The 14,878-nt window shown below is 37.7% G+C and overlaps 1 protein-coding gene across 1 annotated transcript; it reads left to right on the top strand.

Annotated features, from left to right (window-relative positions):
- The first annotated feature begins 2,812 nt into the window (after positions 1-2,812).
- On the top strand, positions 2,813-3,754 carry LOC147736678 (olfactory receptor 5V1-like). Its single transcript, XM_086952659.1, has one exon. The coding sequence runs from the start codon at positions 2,813-2,815 to the stop codon at positions 3,752-3,754; it is 942 nt and encodes a 313-aa protein (XP_086808785.1).
- Positions 3,755-14,878: the final 11,124 nt, after the last annotated feature.

The raw sequence follows: 14,878 nt of genomic DNA, 5'->3' as shown, positions 1-14,878 counted from the left end.
AGAATTGCCAGATTGACTTTTAAATTACAGAAATATAATTTTAATACAGTATATGTTCCTCAGAGAAAAAAACATTTCACAGCTGATTTCCTATCACGCTTACCATGTGATCAATACAAAGTCAATGTTGTTAACACCTTGGCTGCTATGTTTTTTCCCCTGTGCTGGATCCTCATCGAATCCCATTGTTCATGACGAGCTCAGCTCGTCATAAGCACAGCTCCAGTGTGCCTCTTGACGAGCTGAGCTCGTCATGAGCAGCAAAGGGGTTAAAGAGCATGAGTTTGTGCTGACCATTGAAGACATACTTCAAGATAGTGCTCAAGATATAACTGAAGAATTTTGGTGTGGATGTGAACAAAAAGATGACAAATGGTGTGCGTTAAAAGAATGCATCATTCATGGTTGGCCTAAAAAAATGTGTTAAGGTCTGATCTTTGACCCTTCTTCAATGTTTCGAAAGAGTTCAAATTAAAAAGTGATTTCATCTTTAAGTCAGGCAAATGCATTCCTCCAGAAGGTATGTATGACGTTATATTACAAATTGCACAAAAAACCCATCCAGGTATCTCTTCGATGAAACGTTTAGTCTGAAGCTATTTTTGCCAGCACAGTATTGACAAATTTATTGATAAGGTAGTCAGAAAATGTTTTGATTACGTTTCAAGTGAACGAATGCTAAATACACATATTCCACCATTAAAAGTTGTCAAATGGTCCACTAAACCATGGCAAAAAATTGATTTTGATATTTCAGGTCCATTCCATATGTTGCCAGAGTCTTCACAATATGCTTTAGTAATTATTGATTATCACTCAAAGTGGCCTGAAGTAAAATTTGTTCCTAAGGCTACCACATGCGCAGTGGTCAATTTTTTTAAAGACATTTTCACTCAAGAAGGTTGTCCATCTGTGTTGATTACAGATAATGGTGTTCAATTAACTTTTTCTAAGATGGCAGAATATCTCAAAGAGTGTAATATCATTCACAGGTTCACTTCACTTTATGAACCACATGAAGGTGGAATGTTTTAACTGCGTACTCAAAGGTTTTTTTGTTTATTCTCTTTAATTAGGGTCATATTGGGTGAGTACTCTTAGAGAACGTTTATGAATGTACCTCACCACACTTCACACCACCACCAAGGTGAATCCATTTAAACTTTTCAAAGGCAGGAATCCTGCATCCAAAGTTTTTCCGTAGTGGTTAAGAGAGAAATCACATAAATTTAGTTTTGGAAAAGAGTGTATAAGTGATGTTGCCAAAGAGTAGAAATTAAACAATTAAAAACCAAGAGTTGGTAAGATAACAAATGGTAGATAAAGTCACACTCTTTCCAAATAGGAGATTGGGTACAAATTCTCAAACCTGATTTTGGAAACAAAGGTGCCAATAGGTTTGGCAAAGCCATCCAGTTAAAAAGAAATCTTCACTAATAGTGTAATGACACAAGAGGGCAACATTTAGAATATCAAAAGGTTGGCTAAATGTCCTAGTTTTAATGCTTCATTTATAGGTAATTCTGATGCAGATGTCAATCTTGTCAATAATGATTCTGTTGCTCGCAGGGTCAAAAATTCAAGACGTAGTATGCAAGTTCCAAAAAGATATAAGGATTTCATGTAAATATTTGAATTTTCTTTGCCCCTGTTTTCTTTTGTTAATAAGGGAGATATGTTACATTCTATGTTTCTTATTATGTGTATGTCACTTTAAATGTATATGTCATTTGGTGCATGCTCCTGCACCTGTTCTTCCTTCAATAGTGTTCCATTGATCCAAGTGTTTGAGAAATGCTGTATACTACTGTTGGGCTCATTTTATACCTGGAACTTGCATGTATATGACCATCTCTCACCGTGCTGCAATAAATGGCATTTATTCATGAATTTGGATTGACATCATTTTAATACTTATACATTTCATATACAAACATTGACACTTACCCATGTGCTGAAAACTCAAGCTGTACAATGACAAATGACAAATGACTGCCCATTCATAATGAATAGCATCCTTGCAAGTCCTGGGCATAACATCATTGTTATGGTCTATAAATAGTCGGCTTGCTTTGTGGATGAAAAATAGAATGACATTTGCACAATGGGTTTCAAGGCCTTGTACATGGTGTTCAAGGAGTCTTGCTAATAGTCTCATGAAGTGGAATCTGTAAGTGAAAGGGAAAGTCATTATAAGAAATGAATACATGGTGGAAAATGGCAGAGTTTCTTCATGATCCTAACTAAGATATATGGCAATTGCTTTGTGTTACTTAACGATGAGGGGGCATTACATGGGTGGCTTGTTGGAGTTCCCATGTTGCCACCTGAGCTTTTTGACGTAAAACCCTATCTACAAACAGTAGTAGGCATGGCTTTGCACCAAAAGTTAATGCCATCTTAAACCATGCGTTAACAGGAGAAATGTTTTCATTTCTCTTTACACTTGAGATTTTGCATGTGCACTCACCCACATTGCAGTTGTTATGAAGAATGATAACAATAGATGTTTTATCACTTCCAATATTAATACAAATGAGTTTGATTTAGCTTGGAAATAGCAGCATCTATAAGCTAATATCTAGCTGACAATTAGGATCCCAAAATTTCATTCTCACTGCAGCACTAACCCATGAACTGTTTGCATGATGAGATATGTAAATATGTACTTTATTACAACAATGTACTGCTACTACTGTTGTTATGTTTGATAATACAATACCTATTAAAATTGTGTTGTTCACATTAATATAGTTTTATTATTAATATTATATTTCTCACTAATGTTCCTGTTTAGACAAAAGGCCTGGCTATGGACAGGACCAACCAAACTCTCATCACTGAATTCATCCTGTTGGGCCTGTCTTCCATTCCTGAGGTGGAGAGTTTCTTTTTCATGATTTTCTTACTGATGTATGTGACCATCCTCGCTGGGAACATCCTCATCATCACAGTAATATGCCTAGACAAACGTCTTCACACTGCTATGTACTACTTCATCTGTAACCTGTCCTTCCTAGACTGCTGCTACTCTACTGTCACTGTCCCCAGGATGCTGGCAGACCTTCTAGTCAAGAGGAAGTCTATCTCATTTACTGCCTGCATGATCCAGCTCTATTTTTTTGGTAGTCTGGTGTCTGTTGAGAGCCTTCTCCTGGCTGCCATGGCAGTTGACCGCTACATTGCCATCTGTCACCCTCTACATTACAGCAGGATCATGGACCAGCGTACTTGTTGTACTTTGGCGGCTGGCTTGTGGGTTGGAGGATTTCTTTGCACAACTGTGCATGTGATTTTGATGAGCAGGCTCTCGTTTTGCAAGTCCAATGAGATCCAGCACTTTTTCTGTGATCTCCCCCCTCTGCTGCAGCTTTCGTGCTCTAACACATTCATTAACATCCTGGTCATCTTTACACTAGGTGGGTTCATGGCTCTTGGGGCGGTTCTCACAATGGCTGTGTCATACACCTTCATTATCATCACCATCCTGAACATCAATTCTTCTGAGGGCCGATCCAAAGCCTTTTCCACCTGCGCCTCTCACCTGACAGTGGTCATCATCTTCTATGGGGTCCTGATTTTCACCTACTTCCGTCCCACAAACACTAACTCATTCTCTGTTGATAGGTTCATGTCAGTGGTGTACAGCATCTTGACTCCTATGGTGAACCCAATGATCTATAGTCTCCGAAACACTGAGATGAAAAATGCGGTAAAAAAAAATATGATTAGAGCCCAAAGAATGACAAAGTAATAATAGATAAAGGTGGATAAGTATTGGAAGGAGCAATGTATCAGTTCCACCCATCGCTTGACATATTCACCAAACTCATCCACTGTGAGCTTGACCACGGGTCTGGCTGTCTGAGGACAGCCAGACTCACAGGAGAGCAGTGGGGGAGGTACAGCCACTGCTACACCGGCAGCTGAGTACTCCATTACAAGTTGGGCGGTCAGACAGCTATTTTGCCACAGCCAGGGAGCGGGGATCCCTGGCACTGGTGCAATGTTCTTAAGGCTACAATATGCTTTGTAGGACTGCGGCATTACCACCAAGCATATTATGAGTTTTATTGCTGAAAAGGTTTTCATGGCAGTTCCTCCCCCATGGAAACCATTGGGGGAAAGTACAAGGGCCCTCTTGTGCTTCAGGGCTATGGAGTTCCTGCAGGTGGGCACTTGTTGCCCCTCTGTGTGCATTTATCCCAGTACCTGCACGTCATGGACTGATTCAGTCCAAGCCTTGCAGGTACTGTCTTTGACGTTGGTTTTCTCACTGGGGATCTAAAGTGATAGGCCCAACCAGCAACTTTCTAGTCTCTTACTTCTTGGAAAATCTCACAAAGAAGTGTGTCCTGTTGATTTGAAAAAAAGGATGACAGGTAATGCCAAAATGTGAATATGTTACAGGACTACAGCGGGAAAGATTTGTTTCAGGACGAGAACCCTCACTCACCCAAAGGTGACATGTTTCATCACTGGGTTCCCTCCTCACACCCAGACTGTAAGATCCATGGTAACCTTTGAAAAGGGTTCCATATAATTTCCTCACGACCATGGTCTGGTTTTTAGTTCTATCCCAAGTGGGCCACAGACAAAAGGTTTATTAGGTACCCTGGAGGTAGATTTTACCACGATTATATGACTTTTGCACTCTGTTCCTCACTTACCCAAATACTATCACTCATCATAAAACACCTCAGCTCCTCTCCGTTCGGGTGTGAGGAGGGAACCCAATGATGAAGCATGTCACCTTCAGGTGATTGATGGTTCTCATCCTCAAAAAAATTAATTCCCCAGTAGCTCTGTCTCATATCCACTGTCTTTGACCTTCCCACTGCAGTGCCTATTTCATAGGCACTGCTGTGGGCCCGCCAATGCACTGCCCACCAGTTTAAAAACAGTTGCAATCTGGCAGGCGGTAAGGGAGGGGGCACCGGCATGGCATGGCATTCATACTCCCATACCACCAAACTCATAATAATTCCCTATAAGTCTACTGATGAAGAAAAATGCCCCACTCTGCAACATCTTATCCCCACGTACAGCACTTCACTGCATTGTAGCTAGGTGAGCTATCTGGAAATACAATCACATGCATACATACATTGTCTTTGGCGACAAGCGATGCATGTTTTCCCTGAAGGTCTTTTAAGTATGTTGATGATTCAGCCTCAAGGTACTCAATTGGAGGACAGTTCTATGAGTTCATCACCCTTTCACTGAATAGAGCTTCAATATGTAACTCCTGATTACACCCAGACAAGCCCTGTCCCACAACCTCCTATTTGAGAGCCCCATCTGGGCTACTTGATTGAATGAAGGGGAGTAGAAGGAGCACTGAAGGGAAGATGGGGAGTTTAGACCATTTCAAAGTACAGACACACTCTAAATAAAAAAGGCACTGAGCATAGGGAGAAAAGGATAATTCAGTATTTCCCATCACACGAGAAGTGCTCTAAATTGGTTGTTCATGGTCAAAAGAAAAAAGCGATTTACCCATGTTATTGTTGATGTCAAGGCAAAGCAGACAATAAACTTAGCAAATATAACATCACACTTGAATATTTTAGTATGGACTCTGGGAATCACAAAAGAAATATACATGCATCTTTGTATATATATATATATATATATATATATATATATACGCAAAAACTCCAAACACCACTTCCAGGTCAACCAGCGTCAGACCGGCGAGGGAACATAGGAGACGGACCACAGAATACGCTGCACAGGATCTTTATTTGCAGAGAAGCCGGTAAACCAGAGGGCACTATGCGTTTCGGGCTGGGAAAGCCCTTGTTCACATGAATATATATATATATATATATATATATATATATATATATAAACATATATATATATATATATATATATATATATATATATATATATATATATATATATTCATCCAGACACTTATACATCCACTCATTCGTCAATATGTAAGACATATTTTAACTTTACAGAAACATACAGTCACTGGATGTTGTCATCAGTGATGTCATTTGAGATGTCATCAGTGATGTCATCAGTGATGTCACTGACCATGTCATGAATGATGTAATATGTGACATCATCAGCAGTGGATTGCGGGTGCGCGATATATAGTTAGTGCAACTAACTATATATGGAATTTCAATGGTTTTGTGTGAGTAAAATACCGTTTTGTAAATGCGAATTCCTAACTATATATGGTCTATAACCTATGGTTTTTTCAGTGAATTTTCAAGGTTTTGTAAATGCTAATTCCTAACTATATATGGTCTATAACCTATGTTTTTTTCAGTGAATTTTCAAGGTTTTGTAAATGCTAATTCCTAACTATATATGGTCTATAGCCTATGGTTTTTTCAGTGAATATATATATATATATATACATACATATATAAACATATATCATCTGTATATCTATATAAATACAAACATAAATGCATGCATACATATACTTATATGCATACAGATGCATGTTATTTACATGAAAGTTGAAAAAACACTAATAAAAGCAAAGCTAAAAACTTACTTTCTATGGCAAAATTAACCCCCTCATGTTGTTCCTTTTTAAATTGAGTGTTTTCAGACTTACCACTTCATTCCAATCAAGATGGCTTCTGGTGTGCCATACTTAAGTCATAAGTAAGACTGTTAGCGCTCTAGTTGTTCTTTAGAACACTCTGGGACATTCTGTCATTGGGCTATACTTGGGGTACATCTGGGTGATATTTGGGCTACATTTAGCCTCTTTTGTCTCTGGTGGCCATCTTGGGAGACTGCATGTCAGAATGTTTTAATGAAATTGAAGAGGGTTTGAGAAGTCACTCAAAATGTGCCCTAATTTTTCTTTCTGCAGCACTAATAATACCTTCTATTGCATAATATACCCCCTCATTTTGTTCCTTTTTAAATTAAATGTTTTAAGAGTTACCACTTTATTCCCATCACGATGGCTCCAGGTGTGCTATACCTTTGTAATAAGTAGGACTGTTAGCGCTCTAGTTGTTCTTTAGAACGATCTGGGACATTCTGTCATTGGGCTATACTTGGGCTACATCTGGGTGATATTTGGGCTACATTTGGGCTCTTTTGTCTCTGCTGGCCATTTTGGGAGACTGCATGTCAGAATGTTTTAATGAAATAGAAAAGGATTTGAGAAGTCACTCAAAATGTGCCCTAATTTTTCATTCTGCAGCACTAATCATACTTTCTATGGCAAAATATACCCCCTCATGTTGTTTCTTTTTAAATTAAATGTTTTAAGAGTTACCACTTTATTCCAATCAAGATGGCTTCAGGTGTGCCATACCTTTGTAATAAGTAGGACTGTTAGCGCTCTAGTTGTTCTTTAGAACACTCTAGGAGGCTGCAGTAGAACACAAAGGAATCAACTGACAGTCTCTGTCCTTGTTGGATGTACATGTTTTACTGAGAATGTCAGACTTCATTTTCACATGACTGAGAAAGATAATGTGAATTTACAGAAAATATGCTTTCAGTTTATCTTATAGATCCCCTTCCAAACCACTGTGGGAAAATCATGAGATATTAGTTTTCTTTCGAACAATATTCATGATATCACAGCAGAAGGTTTTTTCACATGGTAAAATCACCTTAGAACCCACCACAATTCCTAAAACGAGTATGGTACCATCAACAAATGATTTATAATGTAACTAAAGTCCTAAAACCCTCTATTAACTACAATGCTTTTTAATGAGGTGCTATCATGTATATTGGTCCCAAGATGGCTGCCAACACTTCTTGGATGAAGTGCTGACAGCCAATCAGATCAGATGTGTGGTTAGGCTCCGCCCAGATATATATCTTTTTTTGAACCTAAATTACTCAAAATCCACTGGAGCACATATATTGAGACCTAGCAAAGGCACATCGGGCTAACAGTCCCTACAATTTTTCCAAGTTTCGTGCAAATCCATTCAGCCGTTCGAGCTAAAAGTGAGGCCAACCGCCCTATGGAAATTAACATGGGAAAAACGCGTTTTGGGACCTCCCTTTTTTCTCGGCCCCCCCTTGATGAAACCCCCCCAAATTGTCAGGGGCTGCTCAGAAACAAAATGTTCCATTTTCCTGAAAATTTCAGCCAATTCCGTCCACAAACGCCAAATTTATTATACATAGAATTTTCAAAAATCCCATAGAGAAAAAATCCTAACTATATATACCTACTGGCGACCGCCAGTAGGTAATATATATATATATATATATTGTTGTTCTTCACCCAAACCTTTTCTTGTAGAGTCAGAAAAAGGATGAACACGCGGACCCAAAGTTCGTTGTGCCTTTTATTCAAACACCCTGCATCGTGTTATTCACTGAAAAAAACATAGGTTTCAGCCACGTTATAGTTAGGAATTAGCCTTTAAAAAACCTTACAAATTCACTGAAAAAAAACATAGGTTTCACCCATGTTATAGTTAGCTGGACATTTCTGTCATACAAAACCATTGAAATTTCTCCGTTATAGTTAGTTCAGCTAACTATAACTCGCGTCCCCCCAATGCACTACTGATGATGTCACATATTACATCACTCATGACATGGTCAGTGACATCACTCATGATATCACTGATAACATCTCAAATTACATCACCGATGACATCACTGATGACATCATCCAGTAAATGTGTGTCTTTCTGAAAAATAAATATTTTTTATATATGTATATCTAATGGTCGATGGGAGAACTGACTTATTAAGTGTATCTCACTGAATACATGAATTAGCGAGTAATGTTTCAATATATACATATCTGTATCAGTGTCTCACTTTGTGTATAAGTGGCTGCATGGGTTGGTGAGTAGCTATATGAGTGTCTATATGGGCTATATTGATGTATATACGTGAGTATATGTGAGAGTGAGAGTTTGGAAGAGTTCCTGTATAAATAAGTATGTGTTTCTATAAGTGATTGTTTAAGAGAGTTAGTATGTGTATATTTCTGTACAAATAAGTGTAGTAGTGTATGTATAGCTATATATGCAAGCAAATGGATGTTTGAAAGTTTATTTGCATGTGTGAATATGTGTGTGAGTAACTCAATGGATGAGTGTCAGTGTGTAACAGGATGTATAGGTGTAGGAGAAAATAGGATGAGTGAGTACATGTATGAGTGGCTATATAGAACTGTTAGTGAATGAGTGGATATGTATGTAGATTTAGGAATTACTGAATAGGTTGTTGTAACTGGTATTGGTATCTCTATTTTTTGAAAATTTTAGTTTCTATTTTTGAATGTCTGTATCAAGGGTTATATTGTGCTGACAGGAGGTCTGCCACTTTTTCACAACAATGATGTCATCAGTGATGTCTTCAGTGATGTCATTTGAGATGTCATCAGTCATGTAATGAGTGATGTCATTGACCAGGTCATGAGTGATGTAATATGTGACATCATCAGTAGTGCATTGCGGGCGCACAAGTTATAGTTAGCTGAACTAACTATAAAGGAGGAATTTCAATGGTTTTGTATGAGAGAAATGTCCAGCTAACTATAACATTGGTTAAACCTATGTTTTTTTCAGTGAATTTCTAAGGTTTTTTAAATGCTAATTCCTAACTATAATGTGGCTGAAACCTATGGTGTTTTCAGTGAATTTCTAAGGTTTTTTTAAATGCTAATTCCTAACTATAACGTGCCTGAAAAGTATGTTTTTTTAAGTGAATTTCTAAGGTTTTGTAAATGATAATTTTAAAATTTACTAATTATTATATTTCTTTTTATAGTCATTTCCTACGTTTTTATTATAAATACTTATATTTATTTTATTTTTAAAGTTACATTTCATATTTTTAATGTAAAATAATAACAAAAGTACATTCAAAATGAATACACTGCTAGTGAAACTGCCTGGGTGAATTTGTAAGTGTTTGTTAGAGGCAGATTTACAACACCCTTGTGCCTCTTTTACACCGCCGCTGCATCACTTTTCTGATGAAGCGGTGGTGCAAAAGATGCGCCATGGTATGTGGTATTTAGAATGTGAATTATCTGTGAGGTGTGTTACATTGTATATCCCTGTACCAGAAGGAGACATTCCTACTTGGGCACAGCACAGGATCACCTCCTAAAAGTGGCTGACTGAAATCTACAAGATTTCACTTTGTCACTTTTGGGCTCATGCTGTGTCAAAACCCTGCACTACCTTGAAGCAGGTGTATGGATTGACACAGCAGTCTGAGAATAGGGCCCCCAGAGCATTGCTGGAGATGCGTTGCACTTGCAACATAACTCAAACAATGCACCACTTTTACAGCACAGATACATCACATATATTTGTGCCATTTCTGTCCCATGGTACACCGCATTGTAAATACGGCACATCCATGGTGGTGATGTCACGGAGCACAATAACTGACATATTCCTGGGGATATGCCAGTTATTGTATATGTGTCCATTAGTGTTTTAATATAGTGAATAGATTACTACTTGCCGATGAATGAGTCACTACAAAACTAAAACAACAGTGATAGAGTGTTTGGTGGAAGTGTAAGAATACAAACTGGTATATTGAACCTATAAAAGACAAATTTGCAAGTACATAGAAGACTGCATACATCGTCTATAAGGGTTTGAAGCAGTCTATGCCCTAAGGCCTATTTTAATGCATGAGTACTTAGGTAGTGAGAGGATGATTACAGTTCTGCAAGGAAAGAACCTGATTAAATTTATAACAGCCTAGGTTTTACCACAGTATACAGATAAACACATACTGCTGAATGGCTCACCACAATATTGAAACAGTAGTGTGAGAATGTTTGCTGGAAGTACAAAGATACACATTAGGGAATTGAACGTGTAAAATATAAGTTTGCTGGTGCATAGAACAGTGCATGCACAGTGTATAGAGGTTTGAAACATCCTATGGACTAAGGCCTCTTTTAATCCATGAGTATGTAGATACTGACTGGATCATTACACTTCTGCAAAGAAAGTTCCTCACTAAAGTTATTACAGCTTCAGTTTTACCACTGTACAATGGAAAAGAACATACCGCTGACTGGCTCACTACAATACTAAAACAGCAGTGTCAGAGTGTTTGCAGGAAGTCCAAGGATACAGACTGGGGAATGAAGGCATAAAACACATGTTTGCAGGTGCATACAAGACTGCATGTATACTTCATATGGATTTTAAGCAATCCAAACCCTCAGACCCACTTTGCATATTTTAAATCAATACAAAGATTTAAATATTATATAACTGAATCTATAAGTGCTTCCCTTCTAGTACAATAAATAGTTTAGTAAATAGTGCTCAAACTTTTATTATTTTTAAACAATAAATGTATTCTATTAACATCTCATAATTTAATACACATTCCAATAGAAGGTTATCAGATATGTCATTCAGATCAATTCCCTCGTTAGCAGTTTCTGAATTAATTTGTTCTAAACTTTCAACATAATTTAAGGCTTTCAGAAAATCTCCATCAAAGCTTTCAACTCCGAAATCACACCTCACGTCTGCATCACTAGTTTCCCCTTTTTCACTGTCATTGCCTATGATAGATAGGATTAGTTCTTCAATTATACTCAAAGTAATATCCAAAATATCCTGAGTATGAGGCTGTTCTCTTTCCATAATTTTTCCTTTACGTTCTTGCTTCTTGTGTAAAAATATAAACAGTTAATTGTATCACTTTTCGTAATATATAATACAAAACTACAGTTTTCACCTATTTTATCCTACAAAAATACTATATAAATACTATTATCTAATAACATTCCATTAGTAGAGTTTTAGTCCTTTGCAAAATTATACAACTATAATTACTTATAAGGATATCATTGTTCTTTGCTTTTCGTAAATTTTGAAAGCAGTCACTCCTTATGACTATAGTAAAATACACTACTAAAAAATGTAGAATATGTCTATTCACCTTACCCTTCCCAAAATAGTAAATGTGGTTTACTAAAAAGGAAAAGATAGTATTTATTCTCCAGAATAACACTGTGTATCTGTGTATATTTAGACATCATTATTACGCTACATTTTGAATACGTCATGTGTTTACTCTATCTCTTGTCCTCATCTATAACTTAGTCTAACCCTACTAAATACCTACCCCTTCCAATTCGAAATAGCCTCTCCTCTAGTATTTATCTGCAACCTTGTGGCTTACGGTTCATTATTTTTCTCACTGCTGTAGCGGGAATTCTGTTCTCCTACAGAACTGTGCATAGAGACCTGGAACCTCGGTGAATTAGGATGGCCCAAAACTCACCTCAGTACCCAAAATCCCCTTACCGAGCTAGCTATAGTGTCTCATTGGTCATAACAAACTCCCAATGCTTAGACAGACCAGAACATGAACTTAGATTACCTCAGATATCGTGGAACACATGAACACTCTTTCGTTGTATAATCATTGCAAACCAGAACATGGAGTAAATGAGGACACGTGCATGTTTGAAATATTTATTTACTAATGCATGGTTCTCAAACGCAGTATCTTGTATAATACTAGCAAATATATTATAAGCAACAAAGTTATCAGCATAGCTATTAGTCCATAAAAGGCAAATGGGGGCAGCATACTAAGATGCTGAAATGAATAGGAATTAACAACGCCTAATTCACACCCTCCCTATTTAGCATAGTATTTTATATCTATGAAGGTCTCATTTGGGTTTTAGCAGGGCGGTCCCATACCTCAAATTCTCAGTGGCAGAGGATCACATCATCTTCCACCAGCTCTCTGCATGCGAAGCACCATCAAGTGTCTTACATATGTGTTCAGCACAACAATATAAAACCCGCCTTGAGCCAGATTTTGGCAGCAGCATGTGTGTTATGTCTATGGAGGTGCGAAGATCAGACCTCACAACAACATCGTGTTGAGTTATCCTTGCAGCCTTCAGCACTCGCTGTGCAGACAGTGCACTGAGCTAAACTGATATCAGAGCAATAACATATTATTTCTCAAGTAAATCACGAAGCTCTTCTGGGTTGAAAGCTAAAACAACAATTATGTGCCATGTGCGAAATGAGGCAGAAAGGTAAAATGGCGTTTAAACATTTAATAAGCTCATGCTAACTTAACACAGTATATAGAAAATAATTAGCTATATGACACTGCTCATAACCTAAAATTACGTAACATTCATTAGCTAGGCCTCTCAGTTAATTGTCTAATTTTTATATTATTAATTTCCTTGTGTTCTTCTACTAACTTTTCTTTATGCAGTTGTGTCTTACCTATACTGTCAATCCTTCAATATCTTGTGTTTTTCATTAATGTTCCGTCTTAATTCAAAAATCTTTCTACTATTCCTTACTCAATGTGTTCTTTTCCCTTAAGACCTGGCTTCTCACGAATGTTATAATTTCTTGTTTTAAGTTAGAGAAAATACTTCGACTGAGTACATTCAATACTGTCTATAATGTCAGGTAAGTTTACGTACTCAATATCTTGTCAAACAACGTTCTTTAACTCTCTCAGAAATATTTCCACTTTCTCTTCACGAATGTCTAAGGAGCAATTGAAAACGGGTCTGAACTTCGGAATGTCTTCGGTGAAGTGCGCAGTCGTTAGTGAGCGCGCGCCTCACCAAGGATTCCCCACAACTCTGTGGTAAATGACTATATCGCAACTGCGTCTTTCAGCCGTGGCCCGTGGAGGGAGTTGCGATGGGGCAGGCAGGGGGGCGGGGGAGGGGCAGGGTGAGGGGTGAAAAACAACGGAATCTGGACGATTGCAGTAAGTAAACAACTACATTAATAAAACAAATTTCGGGCCATATTATCAACAAAACGCAAAGATTATCGCAGCTACATCCCAAGTTAACACCAGAACCTGGGCTGCTATGGGAATATCCAAGGCCCTATTATCAATCCCATTATCACCGCTTTATTGGCAGTTTCCTGCCGATAAAAGCAGCGATAATGTATCGCCTTTTGTTGATAATATGCCCCTTTGTTCCGTGCCCTGCATTACATTTTGCGATGCAGGGCGGAGGATACGAAATTCATTTTAATAATTTAATTGTTTACTTACCTACAATCATCCAGATTCTGCTGTTTATAACCACCCACCCTGCCCCTCCCCTCCCCCACTCCACCTGCCTACCCCACCACAACTCCCTCCACCGGCCCCGGATGAGTCAGTTATTGTACTTACCTTAAGCATAATAAATAATAAAAAAAATATAAATTATAAAATTATCACCTGTGGAAGATACAAAAAAACACAATTACTATATATATTTTACAACACAATATAATTTGTAAAACATTTCATTTGCCTTTTTTCTGTTCTCAGAATATATTGAATTTCACTACAAACAGTGAGTTCACTAGTACTCATCACATAACAGCGGGCAAAAAAAAGACAATCGATAAGGATATCTTAAAAAAAACAGTCAACATTTTCAATAACAATAGAAGAAATAGAAATAAAACATATCTTAAATGTTTTTTTCTAAGAGGAATTTCTTACGTAAATATGACACATCTCAAACAATCATAAAATAACAAAACATTATGATTAATTTTGATACACTATAAATAATATTACTTACAAATATATGCTGACAAAATACACAGCAAAAACTCCTTAATGGTTTCACACACTTTTCCTTATGGCCAAATAGTATGCATCAAGTCATTTGTTTGGTAGTTGTTGAATAGTAATCCTGAACCTCCGCCTCCCAGCCTTCTGAACCAAAACCACTGACATCATTTATGGGTCCCCCAGGACTCATCCATCAGTCCGACGCTGTTCAACATCTACATGGCCACCCTAATACAAGTAGCCCACCATCACAACTTCAACAACATCTCCTACACAAAGAACACCCACCTCATCCTCTTCCTCACCAAGAAGCCACATACCACCGAAAGCAACCTCCATGACA

The sequence above is a fragment of the Lissotriton vulgaris genome, chromosome 1_2 (assembly GCF_964263255.1).
Source record: "Lissotriton vulgaris chromosome 1_2, aLisVul1.2, whole genome shotgun sequence".
Classification (NCBI taxonomy): domain Eukaryota; kingdom Metazoa; phylum Chordata; class Amphibia; order Caudata; family Salamandridae; genus Lissotriton; species Lissotriton vulgaris.
This window is presented reverse-complemented; position numbering and strand designations above follow the sequence as displayed.